The sequence below is a fragment of the Neoarius graeffei genome, chromosome 2 (genome assembly GCF_027579695.1).
Source record: "Neoarius graeffei isolate fNeoGra1 chromosome 2, fNeoGra1.pri, whole genome shotgun sequence".
NCBI classification, from domain to species: Eukaryota; Metazoa; Chordata; class Actinopteri; order Siluriformes; family Ariidae; genus Neoarius; species Neoarius graeffei.
In genome coordinates this window covers 677938-693672 of record NC_083570.1, presented here as the reverse complement: position 1 = coordinate 693672, position 15735 = coordinate 677938, and the positions used below count along the sequence as shown (strand labels likewise).

General features: G+C 44.2%; 3 protein-coding genes across 7 annotated transcripts in view; 1 reads left to right on the top strand and 2 right to left on the bottom strand.

Moving 5' to 3' along the window:
- Positions 1 to 3361, bottom strand: part of LOC132876470 (uncharacterized) — a 17409-nt gene extending 14048 nt beyond the window's left edge. Inside the window, exons 1-5 of one of the 3 annotated variants that reach the window (XM_060913516.1) lie at positions 2401 to 3361; positions 2247 to 2309; positions 1471 to 1594; positions 1118 to 1217; positions 771 to 890 (exon numbers count right to left, since the gene is read on the bottom strand). In XM_060913516.1, the coding sequence (XP_060769499.1) occupies positions 771 to 890; positions 1118 to 1217; positions 1471 to 1594; positions 2247 to 2309; positions 2401 to 2419 (426 nt within the window). In that variant the 5' untranslated portion in view covers positions 2420 to 3361. Of the gene's footprint in view, positions 1 to 349; positions 485 to 770; positions 891 to 1117; positions 1218 to 1470; positions 1595 to 2246; positions 2310 to 2400 lie in introns of those variants that run through there. The other 2 variants (XM_060913515.1, XM_060913517.1) reach the window with 2 other exon arrangements.
- Positions 2722 to 15735, top strand: gjb7 (gap junction protein beta 7). 3 transcript variants are annotated; one of them, XM_060913520.1, is made up of 3 exons: positions 2722 to 3330; positions 9916 to 10217; positions 12287 to 15735. In XM_060913520.1, exon 3 carries the CDS (start codon positions 12289 to 12291, stop codon positions 13084 to 13086), a length of 798 nt encoding a protein of 265 aa, XP_060769503.1. In that variant the 5' UTR covers positions 2722 to 3330; positions 9916 to 10217; positions 12287 to 12288; the 3' UTR covers positions 13087 to 15735. The 3 variants fall into 3 exon arrangements, with proteins under 3 accessions (XP_060769503.1, XP_060769504.1, XP_060769502.1); XM_060913521.1 differs by having other exon boundaries at positions 9907 to 10217; XM_060913519.1 differs by lacking the exon at positions 2722 to 3330 and having other exon boundaries at positions 9276 to 10217.
- On the bottom strand, positions 3960 to 7448 carry smim8 (small integral membrane protein 8). Its single transcript, XM_060913522.1, has 2 exons — positions 7159 to 7448; positions 3960 to 4377 (listed from the first exon to the last, which is right to left on the bottom strand). Exons 1-2 carry the CDS (start codon positions 7249 to 7251, stop codon positions 4219 to 4221), a joined length of 252 nt encoding a protein of 83 aa, XP_060769505.1. The 5' UTR covers positions 7252 to 7448; the 3' UTR covers positions 3960 to 4218.

The following is a 15735-nucleotide window of genomic DNA, read 5'->3' as shown; positions in this document are numbered from 1 at the left end:
CACACACACACACACAGGTAAAGCTAATGCTAGTTAAGACCCATAACCAGCTGGCTAATATTCACCCAGTGCTACATTTCTCTAGTTTGGTTAAAGTTGGAGTGGAATTTCACAATTTAAAAAGTTTTCAGTCCAGACAAAAGAGAACACCACCAAGAGGTGAGGTCACATGATAAAACGTGGATCTCGCCATGCTCAGAGTTTTATAAAACATTACAGCTTGTACAGTTTGACGGAGAGAAGCTTTAGAACCCAATCGACCTGTTCAGGTTGGGATTAAACACTTGGTGATTGAGAGCCGGTCTTTAATAACCGCTTCAGGACAAGTTGCTCCGAATAAATAACTAACCTGATCTTCCCACCGGGCGGCACGGTGGTGTAGTGGTTAGCGCTGTCGCCTCACAGCAAGAAGGTCCTGGGTTCGAGCCCCGTGGCCGGCGAGGGCCTTTCTGTGCGGAGTTTGCATGTTCTCCCCGTGTCCGCGTGGGTTTCCTCCGGGTGCTCCGGTTTCCCCCACAGTCCAAAGACATGCAGGTTAGGTTAACTGGTGACTCTAAATTGAGCGTAGGTGTGAGTGTGAGTGTGAATGGTTGTCTGTGTCTATGTGTCAGCCCTGTGATGACCTGGCGACTTGTCCAGGGTGAACCCCGCCTTTCACCCGTAGTCAGCTGGGATAGGATCCAGCTCGCCTGCGACCCTGTAGAACAGGATAAAGCGGCTACAGATAATGAGATGAGATCTTCCCACCTGGTGATCAGACAGTGACGCACCTTAACCGGCATGGGCGTGGTTGAACGTTTGGGCGGAGTCAGGAGTTTCTGCAGCAGCTTCTGGATGTCTCTCTTTTTGGGCTGAAGGGTGTAGAAGGAGCTGACAGTGCGCTGGTGGAGCTGAGAGAGGAGCAGACACACGAGAGCTCACACTCAGGAACCGAGTGAGTGACTTTAACCCGTTAATTTCTCATGGCACAAAAAAGCACTCACGTTTTATCACATCACTTAATGGCATTAAATTTTTTGATGTAGGTTCCCCCCCGTTAGTGATTACACCATCTCTCCATTTTTTCCTGATCACTGCTCCCTTTATCTCCCCTTCCTCAGCCCTGCTCCACCTTTACCTGCAGCAGGAGGAGGATTTCAGCAACGCGTCTCGTCACAGCGAGTGAAGCTTCTCTCAGATCAGCGACCACCGACACCAAACACTCCGACCTGCTCGGACTGCAGAGGGAAAAATCAGCGCGCACACACACACACACACACACACACACACACACACACACACGCGCTTACCCTGAGCAACACAGTGAGAAAGGGCTGGAATACAGGGAATGAGGAGAAAAGACGGAGGATCAGCTAAAGAGAACTAACTGATGTGTGAAAAAGAAAGATGGAAAACAAGCACATGATCAGAGAAGAAAAGACAGACAGAGACACAGAGAGAGAGAGAGGAGTGTGGTGTAGGGGTTCGTACTTGTGCAGGCGCAGACAATAAAACACAAACTCTGCCACTTCCTCTTTAGTGACATCATGCAGCAGTTTATCCTGAAATTCAGCCGGAAATATGACGAGTAGAGATCCGAGCTGATCAAACACACCTGAGAGAGAGAGAGAGAGAGAGAGAGAGAGAGAGAGAGACAGACACAGAGGGAGAGAGGGGGACAGACAGAGAGACAGACAGACACACAGAGGGAGAGAGGGGGACAGATGGACAGACAGAGAGAGGGGGAGAGAGAGACAGATGGACGGACAAACAGAGAGAGATGGACAGACAGACGGGGAGAGAGGGGGACAGAGAGACAGACGGGGAGAGAGGGGGACAGAGAGACAGACGGGGAGAGAGGGGGACAGAGAGACAGACGGGGAGAGAAAGGGGGAGAGAGGGGGACAGAGAGAGAGACAGAGAGATGGACGGACAGACAGAGACACACACGGACAGAGAGAGAGGAGGGAGAGAGAGAGACAGATGGATGGACAGACAGAGAGACAGACACACAGACAGAAAGGGGGAGAGAGAGGGACAGAGAGAGAGACAGACAGAGAGAGAAGGGGGACAGAGACAAACACACAGACAGAGAAAGGGGGAGAGAGGGACAGACAGAGAGAGACAGAAAGGGGGAGAGACAGACAGAGAGAGAGAGGGAGAGAGAGAGAGAGAGAGTCAGTGCCCATGACCCCTGGGGGCCTCTGTAGGCGGTTAAACCCGGAGCTCTGCAGTGGTCTGTGAGTGAAGTCAGTGGATGATGTTACCGGGGAATATGACGGTACCGGAACAGAGCACGCGCTCAGGGGGCAGAGCCGGGTGGACCCTCACTGGGGGAGAGAGAGAGAGAGAGAGACTCAGTGTAACTGTAGGAGTCTCAGCTGCACTTATTATTATTATTATTATTATTATTATTGTTACCTGTAGTCGAGTCGCTCATGTTGGCGCGAGCCGGCGGCTCCAGGCTGTTGTTATGGACGCTACAGGAAGTTGTTGTTGTTATGGACGCTACAGGAAGTTGTTGCTCCGCCCACAGGACCCGCTTTACCCAGCCGGAGCTGCGCGCGCAGCCATCTCACTCCCTCAGCCGAGTAGCGCGAGCGCGAACAGCCCCGGCACACCGCAGCGCCTTTATACCCCCGACTCCGCCCCCTTCTCAGCGAGATCCGCCCCCTCCCACCGCTGGGCGGAGCCTCGGTGTGAAGGGAAAGATGAGTAACTGCACACTGCTGAACTTCATCATCATCATCATCATCATAGTGTAGAGATTCTGTACAATAAACTGTGGGGTGATTCTGTGCGAGTGAGATTGTGTGTTTGTGAGAGAGAGAGAGAGAGAGTGTGAGTGTGTGAGAGCGTGTGTTTATCGCTTCACTGCCTCTCACTGTGACTTTCCAAGTAAACTCAAAGGAAAAATATTCATGTAGAAAAACAAGAAAAGTTACTTTCTCTCTCTCTCCCTCTCTCTCTCACACACTCCTTTGTGGTGTGTTTAAGAGTTCTGCCTGCCCTGCTCTCCTTCAGGTCCTCTTCACACACCTGAGGCTTCAGGATCATGTGATCTCAGTTGATCTGTTTCCTGTTTGAGCTGAAACACCTGGAGATAAAGATCACCTGTAAACTCATCAAACTGCTCCTGCTCCAAACCCACTAGCCTCAAACATCTACAAACTGAAGCCATGTTGGACAGGAGAGAGAGACAAAATATCTCCAGACCGAGAAACTCCCACAGAACAGCTCCACTTCAGGTGATCGGTATTCCAGGAGGTTCTACACGTTAATGAATGTGTGTATTTCCTCATCTGGCTTTCAGAGGTGTGTCACGTCACCAAAAACCCTCCTCCACTAAAGGTACTGTTACTCAATAATAATAATAATAACTTGAGTAGAAGAAAAGGTTCTTATCAAAATAAAGGCTTTAATCAGTTAAAAAAAATTTAAATGACAACTGAAGTAGTGAGTAACTTGGTGGTGTCGTGGTTATAACTGTCACCTCACAGAAAGAAGGTCCGGGTTCGAGCCCCGTGGCCGGCGAGGGCCTTTCTGTGCGGAGTTTGCATGTTCTCCCCGTGTCTGCGTGGGTTTCCTCCGGGTGCTCCGGTTTCCCCCACAGTCCAAAGACATGCAGGTTAGGATAATTGGTGGCTCTAAATTGACTGTAGGTGTGAAGATCTGAGCCCGAGTAGTCTGATGGCTGCCAGCAGCACCTTTTTTATGTCTTCGATTTGGCCATGTTGACCCGCATCGTTCATAATGTGAGAAAGGATGAGTCCAGCGCTGTTGAACTCACGGAAACGGCGCTACACAAGTCCGTTATCAGTCAGTAACTTCAGATGATCTATAACGCATTACAGGGTGCTACAGCAGCCATAACTGTCACCTCAGCACAAGAAGGTTCTGGGTTCAAACCTTGTGGCTGATTGGAGCCTTTATGTGTGCATTCTGCATAACTGTAACAAAAACATCCTGACTACCAGTCATTCATTCAGTCATGTGTTTATTTATTTATCATAAACATGACACTGATTGTTTTGTCAAAATCATCTCTGGAAAAACACACCCAGGCAGCTTTACTGTGTAAAATACGTCTCTCTATCTCCACGCTGCTGATGTGCAGATTTACACACACACACGGTCTTTATGGGAAGCCGTTTCTGAAGTGAATCTGGTGTTTAGAGTAAACTCCTCAACACTGAATGGAGGGGAGTCTCTAAAGTGTCTCTCTGTGTGCGATGTCCCTCAGTCCCACTTGGAGGTTTTCCTGCGCATGTATCTCTCACCCTCACTGTCCATGGCCTCATAAAGCTCCTGAGAGTTCTCCTTCACAGCGTGCAGGTAGCCCAGATACCCGACACACAGCGTGATGGTGACGAGGCCAAACACCATCACTGGCTTATTCTGGACAGGAGACAAGCACACAGGGGAGGAGAGGGTTAATAATAATAATAATAATAATAATAATTTCAGTCCAGGGCCCTGTACTATGAACGGAGGTTAACCTACCCAGCAGTAACCCAGGGTTCCCCCGCTAAACCGGGGTTGACAAAACCTGGTTATCTTGTTTGGGGTTAAACGGTACTACGACGCCAGTGATGAAGTTGATTTGTTGAACCTGTGTTAACCTAATCAGGGTTAATGCGCGTTCACTGTTCACAATGGCACAGTCGCCGTACTTCACGGAGGAAGAATGCGCTGTCATAATGCAAAGCTACGAGGAGTTCAAAACAACATTAAGAGCAAAATCTAACACAGCGGCTGCCAATAAGGAGCGGCAAGCATGTTGGCAACGAATTGCCGATCGGGTAAATGCGCGAGTACATTCTCCCTTCTACATGTTCCAGAACAGAAGTATAGGATGAGAGAAGCTTCATGATCAATCACAAGTCACAGAAAATGGTCCTTCGACGTGGCCCCAGTCATATATAGCTTGTTTAATGTCCGAAAAATCCTGAATAAAATTTGGTATGGTAAATTCATGGAGTCGCCTACTTAAGCTGATCTGTGCACAGAGTCACATGAATTAGGATGACTGACTGTTCAGTCCCTTTGACTAAGTTGGTGTCGGTCCTGTGAACATTTCAGAGGCAACAGCAGTGCCAAACGCACCTGGCAACAGGTGGAAATGAAATATAAAAACATCATTCATAATGGGGTGTGTGCGCGCGTGCAAGCAAGCATTCATTTGCCTTTTATTTATTCAAGTTTTATCTGCTTGCCTAATAGTTCAAATTTTGTATATAGTTTATAATGTCGTTGTGTGATATTAATGATATTGTGGGAAAACTACTTTGCACGGACGTTCATTTAATTTATTCTATCGTCATTTTGTTTGTTCTATTTTTGTGTATTTTATTTATTTATCTGTTTGTCTAGTTGTATCTATTTTTCTAATATATTTTTTGCATTGGGGCAGCACGGTGGTGTAGTGGTTAGCGCTGTCTCCTCACAGCAAGAAGGTCCTGGGTTCGAGCCCCGGGGCCGGCGAGGGCCTTTCTGTGTGGAGTTTGCATGTTCTCCCCGTGTCCGCGTGGGTTTCCTCCGGGTGCTCCGGTTTCCCCCACAGTCCAAAGACATGCAGGTTAGGTTAACTGGTGACTCTAAATTGAGCGTAGGTGTGAATGTGAGTGTGAATGGTTGTCTGTGTCTATGTGTCAGCCCTGTGATGACCTGGCGACTTGTCCAGGGTGTACCCCGCCTTTCGCCCGTAGTCAGCTGGGATAGGCTCCAGCTCGCCTGCGACCCTGTAGAAGGATAAAGCAGCTACAGATAATGAGATGAGATTTTTTGCATTAATAGTTTTTTTCCTATTAAAATAATCTTGTTATAACTTTATCTATTTATCTGACTGTTTAGTTGTATCTATTTTTGTTACAATTTCAATATTTTTAATATAGTGTTTTTTTTTTCTGTTAAAATGTTCTTGTGTGATAACTAGTTCTTGTTATATTTATTGTAGTTGTATCTATTTTGTATCTCAGACTTAAATATTTTTGTAAAACAAGTGTTTTTCTATAAAATATTCTTGCGTTCTTGATAACTATGTTCTTGAGTGGCTTCTTCTTCTTCTTTTTTTTTTTTTTTTACAGAAAAGCCGTTCTGCATGGACATTCATTGAAGCCCTCATTGTTTTTTAATGGTTATTTATGAGCGTTTAGGGGTTACAATAATGTAAGTCTAGGTTGCTTTATATAAAAGGTATGTCCAGAAATATTGATGTCACTGTCTAAGCAGAGGGATCTGGCTTCTTTAGACGCTGTCTTCTTAAAACTGAATAAATATTTAAAAAGAGCCGAATGAGCCAGTCTTGTGAACGGCTCTTTTCAAAGAACGGATCACAAAGATGCGGATCCCATCAAAGAGCCATAAATCCCATCTCTACGCTGGCATTGTCTCTAGAGGAAATGTCGGTGGAGAGGTGGTGTTTAAAAAGGGTGTGGTTAATCGGAAACCTCGGGTTAACCAAGAACATAACCTGAGACGAGCAGGTTTGAGATGCAGCGTAAGTTGCCATGGCAGCAGACCTCGGTTTGAACATAGCCAACTTTCGTAGTATGGGTTAATCGGGAAGTTACGCTGCACGTGATCAAGTTACTCTCGAAGTTACCCTGGTAAGCCAGAAAACCCGCTTCGTAGTACAGGGCCCTGGTATCAGAGCAAATTTAAACAAACTCTTTGATTAATGAACACGTGACTGTTTGAGGCTGAAGCGATTTGAGCAAATTTGTAATTTTCTCTTTTGTTTAATGAAACACCGAGTGAACACATGCAAATAAAACACCACTGAGTTTATCCTGCCTCTGGAAACAGCTGTTTATCAGCAGGGTTTCCATCACAGAGATTATAATTACATAATTTATTTATTTAACGTGTTTACACCACAGTTTAAAACTTGCTAACAAGTTTTACTGAAGACTGTCCACAGGAAACAACTAAAGAAATGTCATTAATTTAAATCTTGCCTATTATTATAATTAAGCTGTTAATTGACTGCACGCGCTTCCAGGTGTTTCCGGAAGTGACGTTTGGTCCCCGGCTAAACAAAGCCGCTGTAAGCCTTCACTCCAGCACTGCGGTTTGTGTTGAGCGGAAACACGAGCGTTTAGTGATAAGTGTGTGATTTACTGCTGCTCGATTTGTTTGTATTTTGGGTAATAAAAAAAAAAAAAAGGTGTGATTTACAGGTTTGATGAAGAGTTCCGGGTTGACGGCGCGGAATAATGACGTAGTTCTGACGGCTCTCCATCCGGGGCCTTTGCTGCGCTCTGAGGACATTCTGACCGGTTCACACAGTTTAAACCAATAAAATACTGATTTAAAAATACTAAGATTATTACAATATGTACATAAACCTTAAATAAGGCCTGTAAAGAGAAAATCTGCCTTTATAAAGCCTGGAGGGCCGAACAGGCGGCGGGAGGAGGAGGAGGTTGTTGTTGCTGTGAGTCGCTGAGCGCCGCCATCTTGTTCGGAGCAGAGACGGGTTGCCAGATTTATAGAATCAATACACAAACGAACAATTATGACGAGTCTGTGAGACAAATTTATCCTGTATGAACTATAATATTATTTAATTCAGGCCGCAGATATTTTCTGTCACAGCAAACAGCTTTTCAACGAATCTTTCTTAACTGTGAACATAAGTCAAGTCAACTTTATTGTCAAATATGCTCGACATACAGCACAGATGAAATTTCAGTCCTCTCTGACCCACGGTGCAAACAGGCAATGCAGTAAATAAAAAATAGAATAATTGAAAAACAGTATAAACACTCTAGATAAGAACTAGACATAGACTAAACACACATAAATTGGTTTAAATAACCAGTCAAGGGCACTTGAGGTACAGCAGGTAAACGATCAATAAATATTACTTTGCTATTAAGAACGAAGAGAATTTATCTCAATGTTGCGCATCTCCCTTCATGAGAAAACATCTGAATGGGAAAAAATGAATACATTTAATTTTACAATTGTCAATCCTGAATTTCCTAATATACATAAAAATATGAATAGACACCAATGAACTCAATCTGGCAACCAGGTAGTGACGCTGCACTGTGACGTCGCTCCGCCACCTGCTGGACAGAAAGGCGCATGACATGATGATGATGATGGTTATTGAGTACGAAATAAAAGTAGAGTGCACATAAACACACATGGACAGCACAGTAAAGTGTCAGCACTTATTTCCATTGTGGCCCAAGTACATCAAGGGGGTATACAAAATAAAATAGGGCATGAACTAGAAGGTAGACGAGGACATCATCAAAGGATTTTAAGAAGAAGAAACCTTTATTCGTCACATGCACACTGAAATTCATCCTCTGCATTTAACCCATCTGAAGCAGTGGGCAGGGGTTCGGTACCTCGCTCAAGGGCACCTCAGCCCAAGGCCGCCCCACGTCAACCTAACCGCATGTCTTTGGACTGTGGGGGAAACCGGAGCACCCGGAGGAAACCCACGCGGACACGGGGAGAACATGCAAACTCCACACAGAAAGGCCCTCGCCGGCCACGGGGCTCGAACCCGGACCTTCTTGCTGTGAGGCGACAGCGCGAACCACTACACCACCGTGCTGCCCTTTTGTGATTAATAATATAAACATTATGCTGATTCTGAGTCGAAAGCTTCCAGAAATCAGGATTCAAAAAGTAAAAATATTCAAATTGCTCTCTAAAGAAGTTCAAAAAGGTTAAATTAACAAACGAAGACTTGGTGGGTGTTATTTTCTTTCCCAAGCCTTAAGTGATGCAAAGAATTTTTTTTTTTTTTTTTGGGGGGGGGACCAGTATTAATACATTATTGAACATAAACTACTTATTTTGTCTTCCACAAAAAATAAAAATAAATAACACTGACATGAATGATTGCAGTTACGTGTATAAATGTATCGCAGCAGATCCTCAAAAACCATTTGAACAGAAACGCACCCAGACAGTCGACGGGTCTCTGCTGTAAATCTCCTTCACAAAATGTCCAGCTCTTACAGCAGAACGAAAACTGAACCTTGTTTGTAAGAGACACAGTTGACAACTTTAACATGAATCTCTTCCTTTTGGGGAAGTGGAAAGCTGAGGAAGTCTGTCGATCACTTCCTACTTTCATATTCATGAACCACAGGCAGGATTGAGCTCCTGTCAAACAGCCCGTGGTGTAGCACATCGTTACACACAATTCTTCATCAACAAGCCTTTATGAGGATGAACGGGCGGGGCAGAGGGTCACACGACGGCACTGGGTCGTCCTGAAGGAGGTGAAGGAAGGGAAAGGGGTGAAAAAGGTCAGGTGGGGTGGGGTGGGGTGGTTTTGGAGAAGAGGTGTCCACTCTGGGAAATAAAAACACTAAACCAGGAGGTATCATGAGATGTGGGGTCACAGGTCATGTCAGGACAGGGTGAGTTTACAAACCAGGAAGCAAAACTCAGAACAATGCAAATCATCTGCTGCAGCTGAGCAGAAAAAACCTACCAAACCTCTCTCTCTCTCACACACACACACATTTGTTTCACATCCCAGTGAGGACCTTCGATTGACATAATTATTGCACTTAATTAACACTTGGCCTGCAGCTAAACCTCGCCCTCACCTGAACCTCAGTAATGAAAAGGAAACTTTTGGGCTTTTTTTTTTTAAACACAACAGCAGTTTCCTTATGCGGCCCATCCTTGTGGGGACATTTGGTCCCCAGTAGTATATAAACACACACACACACACACAGTCAGTCGTCCTGATCACCAGGTAAAACCCTGAAGTGTGTTCCAGATGTCTCGTGTTTCTGTATTAATAAACCATAAGCTCGTAATTAAATATAAATGTCCATCCTGTCTGTGAGACGCAGCACATCCTGAACTGCCTTTATGAGCTTCTAAACACTGTGTTTACACACGACACACTCAGTAAACACTGGTGTTATCTGTCTGTCTGAGTCACTGCAGCTGTTCGTCAAACACCAGCTCGTTCCTCCTGCTTTCATTTAAACATCACGCCTCATTCAAACCCTGAACCTTCACTGTGCTGGATTTAAACCCTGCATCACGGAAACTGAAGCCTGGAGAACACAGCTCTGTCCCTGCAGCGTGTGTGTTCACTGGAAGCACACAGGTACCTGTAAGCCACACCCACAGCAGGTGGCACCGAACCATCAGGTAGCTTTGCCTTCCAAATGAGGAAAAGACACGACGGAGGAGCTGCTGGACACAACCCCGACTCCGGAACACGAACCCACACCCATCCTCAGGTCAGTTTCATCATCACTTTATTTTTCATTTTCTCTCTGTGGAGTTTGATGTGTGTTGTTTTTTTTTTTTTAATAAACTTTTATACTTCATTCCCTTCAACAAAAAATCATCATCGACACAAATAACACTTCTGTTTAACATAAAGATTTACAATTTAATCATGAGTCAGAATATTCACGCTGGAACTGGAGAATGAATAAAAATAAAATAATACAGAAAGATGTGTTTCATCCTGACATCAGTTCGACACCACGGGATAAAGATATTAATAAAACACACACACAGGAAAATAAGATATTAAACTGCTTTATTCTCAAAATTAAAGTGGAAAACATTGATCTACTTTCGCTGAGAATAAAAAATCAAATAAAGAGTAAAATAATAAAAAGGAAGTTGTGTTCACTCTGTGGAGGAAACGACATTATTCCAGTTTCTTCCTGTTATTATTATTATCAGCTGAATTGATGACATTAAAACAGTAATTTCATCTCGTTTTAATGTCATGTTTGTTCTTTCTGTTCATGTTACAACTACAGTACCAGTCAAAAGTTTGTACACCCCTTCCAATTCAATGTTTATTTTTATGAACTAAAAGTCACTTCCTGTCTTAAAGTAATGATGGACGTCGTTTCTCTTTACTGAGGCCGAGTTTACATTAGACCGTATCTGTCTCGTTTTCTTCGCGGATGCACTGTCCGTTCACATTGAAACGCCGGGAAACGGGAATCCGCCAGGGTCCACGTATTCAACCCGGATCGTGTCAGCTCCGGTGCTGTGTAAACATTGAGATACGCGGATACGCTGTGCTGAGCTCTAGCTGGCGTCGTCATTGGATGACGTCACTGTGACATCCACCTTCCTGATTCGCTGGCGTTGGTCATGTGACGCGACTGCTGAAAAACGGCGCGGACTTCCGCCTTGTATCACCTTTCATTAAAGAGTATAAAAGTATGAAAATACTGCAAATACTGATGCAAATACTGCCCATTGTGTAGTTATGATTGTCTTTAGGCTTGCCATCCTTCCACTTGCAAGTGGTGAGTGACTTGCGCACAGCGGCTCAGTCCCGAATCACTGCTCGTGCGCTTCACTCGTGCGCTCTGTGAGCTGCGCAGGGCCGGAGTGCGCACCCTCCAGAGGGCGCTCGCTGTTCAGGGCGGAGTGATTTGGAGCGCAGGATGCCTGCGGAGCCGAGCCGCTGAAGAGAAATTTACACAACACATTTACACATTTCAACTTACGTGCCGTCTAATTAGTCATGTGATTAGCGTATCCGTGTATTGGCGTTGCTGTGTGCACACGAATCGTTTTTAAAAACGTTAATCTGATGATCCGCTGATACGGTCTAATGTAAACCCCACCTGAGTCGTTCAGTTCTCGATATAATACTGTACGGATTTCTACAGCTGTGGTGTGGAATTGGGCTGTTGACTGACGATTTCAAGCACGTTAAGAAGGTGAGAAACTCGTCCACTAACGACCTTTTGACGAGACACAGCTGTTAACTGGAAAGTGTTCCGGGTGACTCCCTCGTAAAGCTGGTTAAGAGAATGGCAAAAGTGTGTGAAGCGTCTTCGAGGGAAACAACGCTGGATTCGCTGAAGAATCTAAAATTTCAAACTTTTCGTCAACACTTTTTGTTTCCCACGTCATTTCCAGATGTTGTTTCAGAGTGTTTGATGTCTTCAGTTTTGTTCTACAGTGTAGAGAATCTTCACAATACAGAAACACCTGGCAATGAGTAGAGTAGGGGTGTACAAACTTTTGACTGGTCCTGTACATGATGAAAGCTTTGAGTTTCTCTGGTTGTTTACGATGTGCAGTTAGAGTATGTCGTGTTTAAAACCACACTGATCACTGCTCTCAGGCGAGGACGGCGTTCAAACGGGTTATTTTACACTTATTTGTGCTCTTAAATAATGACGTCATTCTTCCCTTTATTTCAGGAATAAAAATGGAATTTTGTACGTTTAATTAAAATAGTTTAATTAATTAGGACTAAAATGACATCAAATGTTATCATTAGTACTGAATATTAATTTTTAACGCCTGACGGTTCCTCCTGCAGCCATGAACTGGGCATTCCTGGAGAGTGTTCTGAGCGGCGTGAATAAATACTCCACTGTGATTGGTCGGATCTGGCTCTCGGTGCTCTTCATCTTCCGCATCCTGGTGTTCGTGGCTGCTGCCGAAAACGTCTGGAAAGGCGAGTCGCAGGATTTCGTGTGTAACACCCAGCAGCCAGGGTGCGTGAACGTCTGCTTCGATAAGTTCTTCCCCGTGTCTCAGGAGCGTCTGTGGGCTCTGCAGCTCATCATGGTGTCCACGCCGTCCCTGCTGGTGGCTCTGCACGTGGCCTATCGCGAGCACCGCGAGAAAAAACACGGATGCAAACTTTACGAGGACAGAGGCAGGATCGACGGTGGTCTGCTGTGCACGTATCTCTTCAGCCTGCTCCTGAAGACCACCTTCGAGGTGGGCACGCTGCTCATCTTTAACTTCCTCTATCATGGATTTAAGGTTCCTCGGCTGTACCAGTGTGAGGAGAGTCCCTGTCCCAACATGGTGGACTGCTTCATCGGCAAAGCCACAGAGAAGACCATCTTCCTCCACATCATGGGCTGTACGTCTGCCCTGTGTGTGGTCCTCAACGTAACCGAGATGCTCTACATCCTGTCCAAGCAGTTCTGGAAGTCTTTCAGTAAGAGGTACGTCCCTGTGGAACAGAAGAGGACGTGTAGATGTCAAGTCTGCTCCACGTCTGCACTCGCTCTCGGCTCGGCCGCACCGAATGCTGCAACGTCCACCGGCAGAGAGGACGGGGTTCAGGTTCAGGCGTCACAGGCTATGAAGGAAACTCCCACATGATTAACACGCGCCACGTGGACTTCCTGTTCTCTTCTGTCACTGTTGGTCTGAGAAACAGAACTGTTTTTGAAAACCGCAACAATTGTACAGACGTTTTTAAAGACCACAGATGATAGACGTGTATTAACTTTGAGATATTTTGGATTTTCTTTTCCACCAAGCTGAGAAAACGTTTCTTCACCCTTCGTTTGACTGTAAATCTTATAGTCCTTTATTTTAATGGAGATGCAGAGTTTAGGTTAAAAGATATCCTGAGCTACGACTGAAGCACTTAAATTGATGAATAATTAAATATTAAATATAATTATACTCTACACAATGATTCTAAGATCTTTGACAGAAGCTCCTGGACTCTCATTACGGAGGACCTGGAGTTGTTGTTTGTAGTTTTCCTCTTGGTGACACTGATATTTGGATTTGTTTATACAGTAATTTATTTACACTGATAACGAGTGTGATGTCTTTCAGCTTCTCTTCTCAGTAAGGAAGTTTCCTGTTCAATTTTTTTTTAAAAGAAGTTGTTGGTGGAAAAAGATCTAAAACTTTCCACAAGTCTCAAGGATCAGTCAGTTTTATATTTTTCTTATAATAAATTTACACTTTTTTTTTAAATTAATAAATACACCTGTATGTTTCACACAGACACACTGGCCAGTCCAAAAAAAAAAAAAAAGTTTTGCCAACTAATACTTTGTTGCTCCGCCTTCAGCTTTGTTTACAGCATGATATTGGTTCAACACCCTTCTACACCGTCACAGCTTTCATTTCTATCCAGAGCTGCATTATTTCTTCTCGACTCCAGGAGAGTGGAACCTCTAAAGTCTTCTCCAGCACCACTCTCAGAGCCCTAATTTTATTCCATCAGGGAATTAAACCCCACTGATGTGAACCTGCTTATTCAGGTCATCAGCTGACTTCATTTTATTGCCCCGTAATGTTGCTGGGTCTCGACCTGACCAACTGAACCAACCCCGGATCATCACACTGCCTCCAGAGGCTTGGACAGCGGCCACTATGCATGACGGGGCGGAGCTTCTTGAACTTCTCTTCTTACCCTGACACGCCCATCACTCAGGAACAGGGTCAGTCTGGACTCGCCAGACCACATGACCTTTCTCCATCGCTCCAGAGTCCAATCTTTATGCTCCTGAGCAAACTGAAACCTTTTCTCCCTATAACGAGTGGGTTTCTTACAGACACAGTGGTTTAGTCATTGGGAAAACCATTTAGTCATTACCATTCATTGGGAAAATCCTTGAAAAAATTGTCTTCAATCAATTAACTGCCTTCTTGATAGCAAACAGCCGTTTTGATAATTTTCAGTCAGGATTTCGTGCCAATCATAGCACTGAAACAGCGCTGATTAAAGTTATAAATGACATACGTCTTAATACTGATGCAGGCAGAACATCGGTCCTGGTATTACTGGACCTCAGTGCAGCTTTTGATACTGTTGATCACAACATACTGCTATATCGACTTGAACACTGGGTTGGATTGACTGGTAAAGTTATCAATTGGTTAAATTCATACTTAAAAGATAGAAGCTTCTCTGTTACCCTGGGAAATTGTTCCTCAACGTCAATGCCCTTGACCTGTGGTGTCCCCCAGGGGTCGATTCTTGGACCATTACTTTTCAACCTTTATATGCTCCCACTTGGGCAAATTATCAATAAAAATTCAATTTTGTATCACTGCTATGCAGATGACACCCAAATTTATTTCGCTCCATCACCTAATGATTATGCCCCCCTTGAATGTCTCTACCAGTGCATCGATCAAATCAATAGCTGGATGTCACAAAATTTTCTCCAGCTGAACACAGATAAAACAGAAGTAATTCTATTTGGGAAAAAAGATGAAAGACTCAGGATTACCACTATTCTTGACACAAAAGGGATTAAAACTAAAGAAATGGTTAAAAATCTTGGTGTTTTCATTGACAGCGAGCTAAATTTTGACAGTCACATGAAAGCAATCACTAAAACGGCATTTTATCACCTAAAAAACATTTCCAAACTAAGAGGACTTGTGTCAAAAAATGATTTGGAAAAACTTATACATGCCTTCATCTCTAGTAGGGTTGATTACTGCAATGGCCTTTTCACAGGCCTGCCAAAAAAGACCATCAAACGACTTCAGCTGGTTCAAAATGCAGCGGCGAGGGTTCTCACACGAACAAAAAACAGAGCACATTACTCCAATTCTAAGGTCCCTTCACTGGCTTCCAGTAAGCTACAGAATTGACTTTAAAGTATTGCTGCTGGTGTACAAATCTCTAAATGGTACAGGGCCCAATTACCTCTCTGATATGTTGCAGCGGCCTAACCCAATCAGATCTACCAGATCGCAACAGAAAAATTTACTATTAAAGCCAGTTGTTAAAACAAAGTGTGGTGAAGCAGCTTTTAGCTACTATGCAGTGCAGCTATGGAACCAACTGCCAGAGGACATTAAAAATGCTCCTGCTGTTGGCAGCTTCAAATCTAGGTCAAAGACCAAGCTGTTTTCAGATGCTTTCTGTTAAATAATTAATATTGTCCTTTTTTGAAAAATAATTTTTATTTTCTCTGCATGTTTTAAATTTACTTTAATTTTAACTCTATTTTATTCTTTATTCTATTCTGCTGGTTTCCTTTTTCCCCCTCC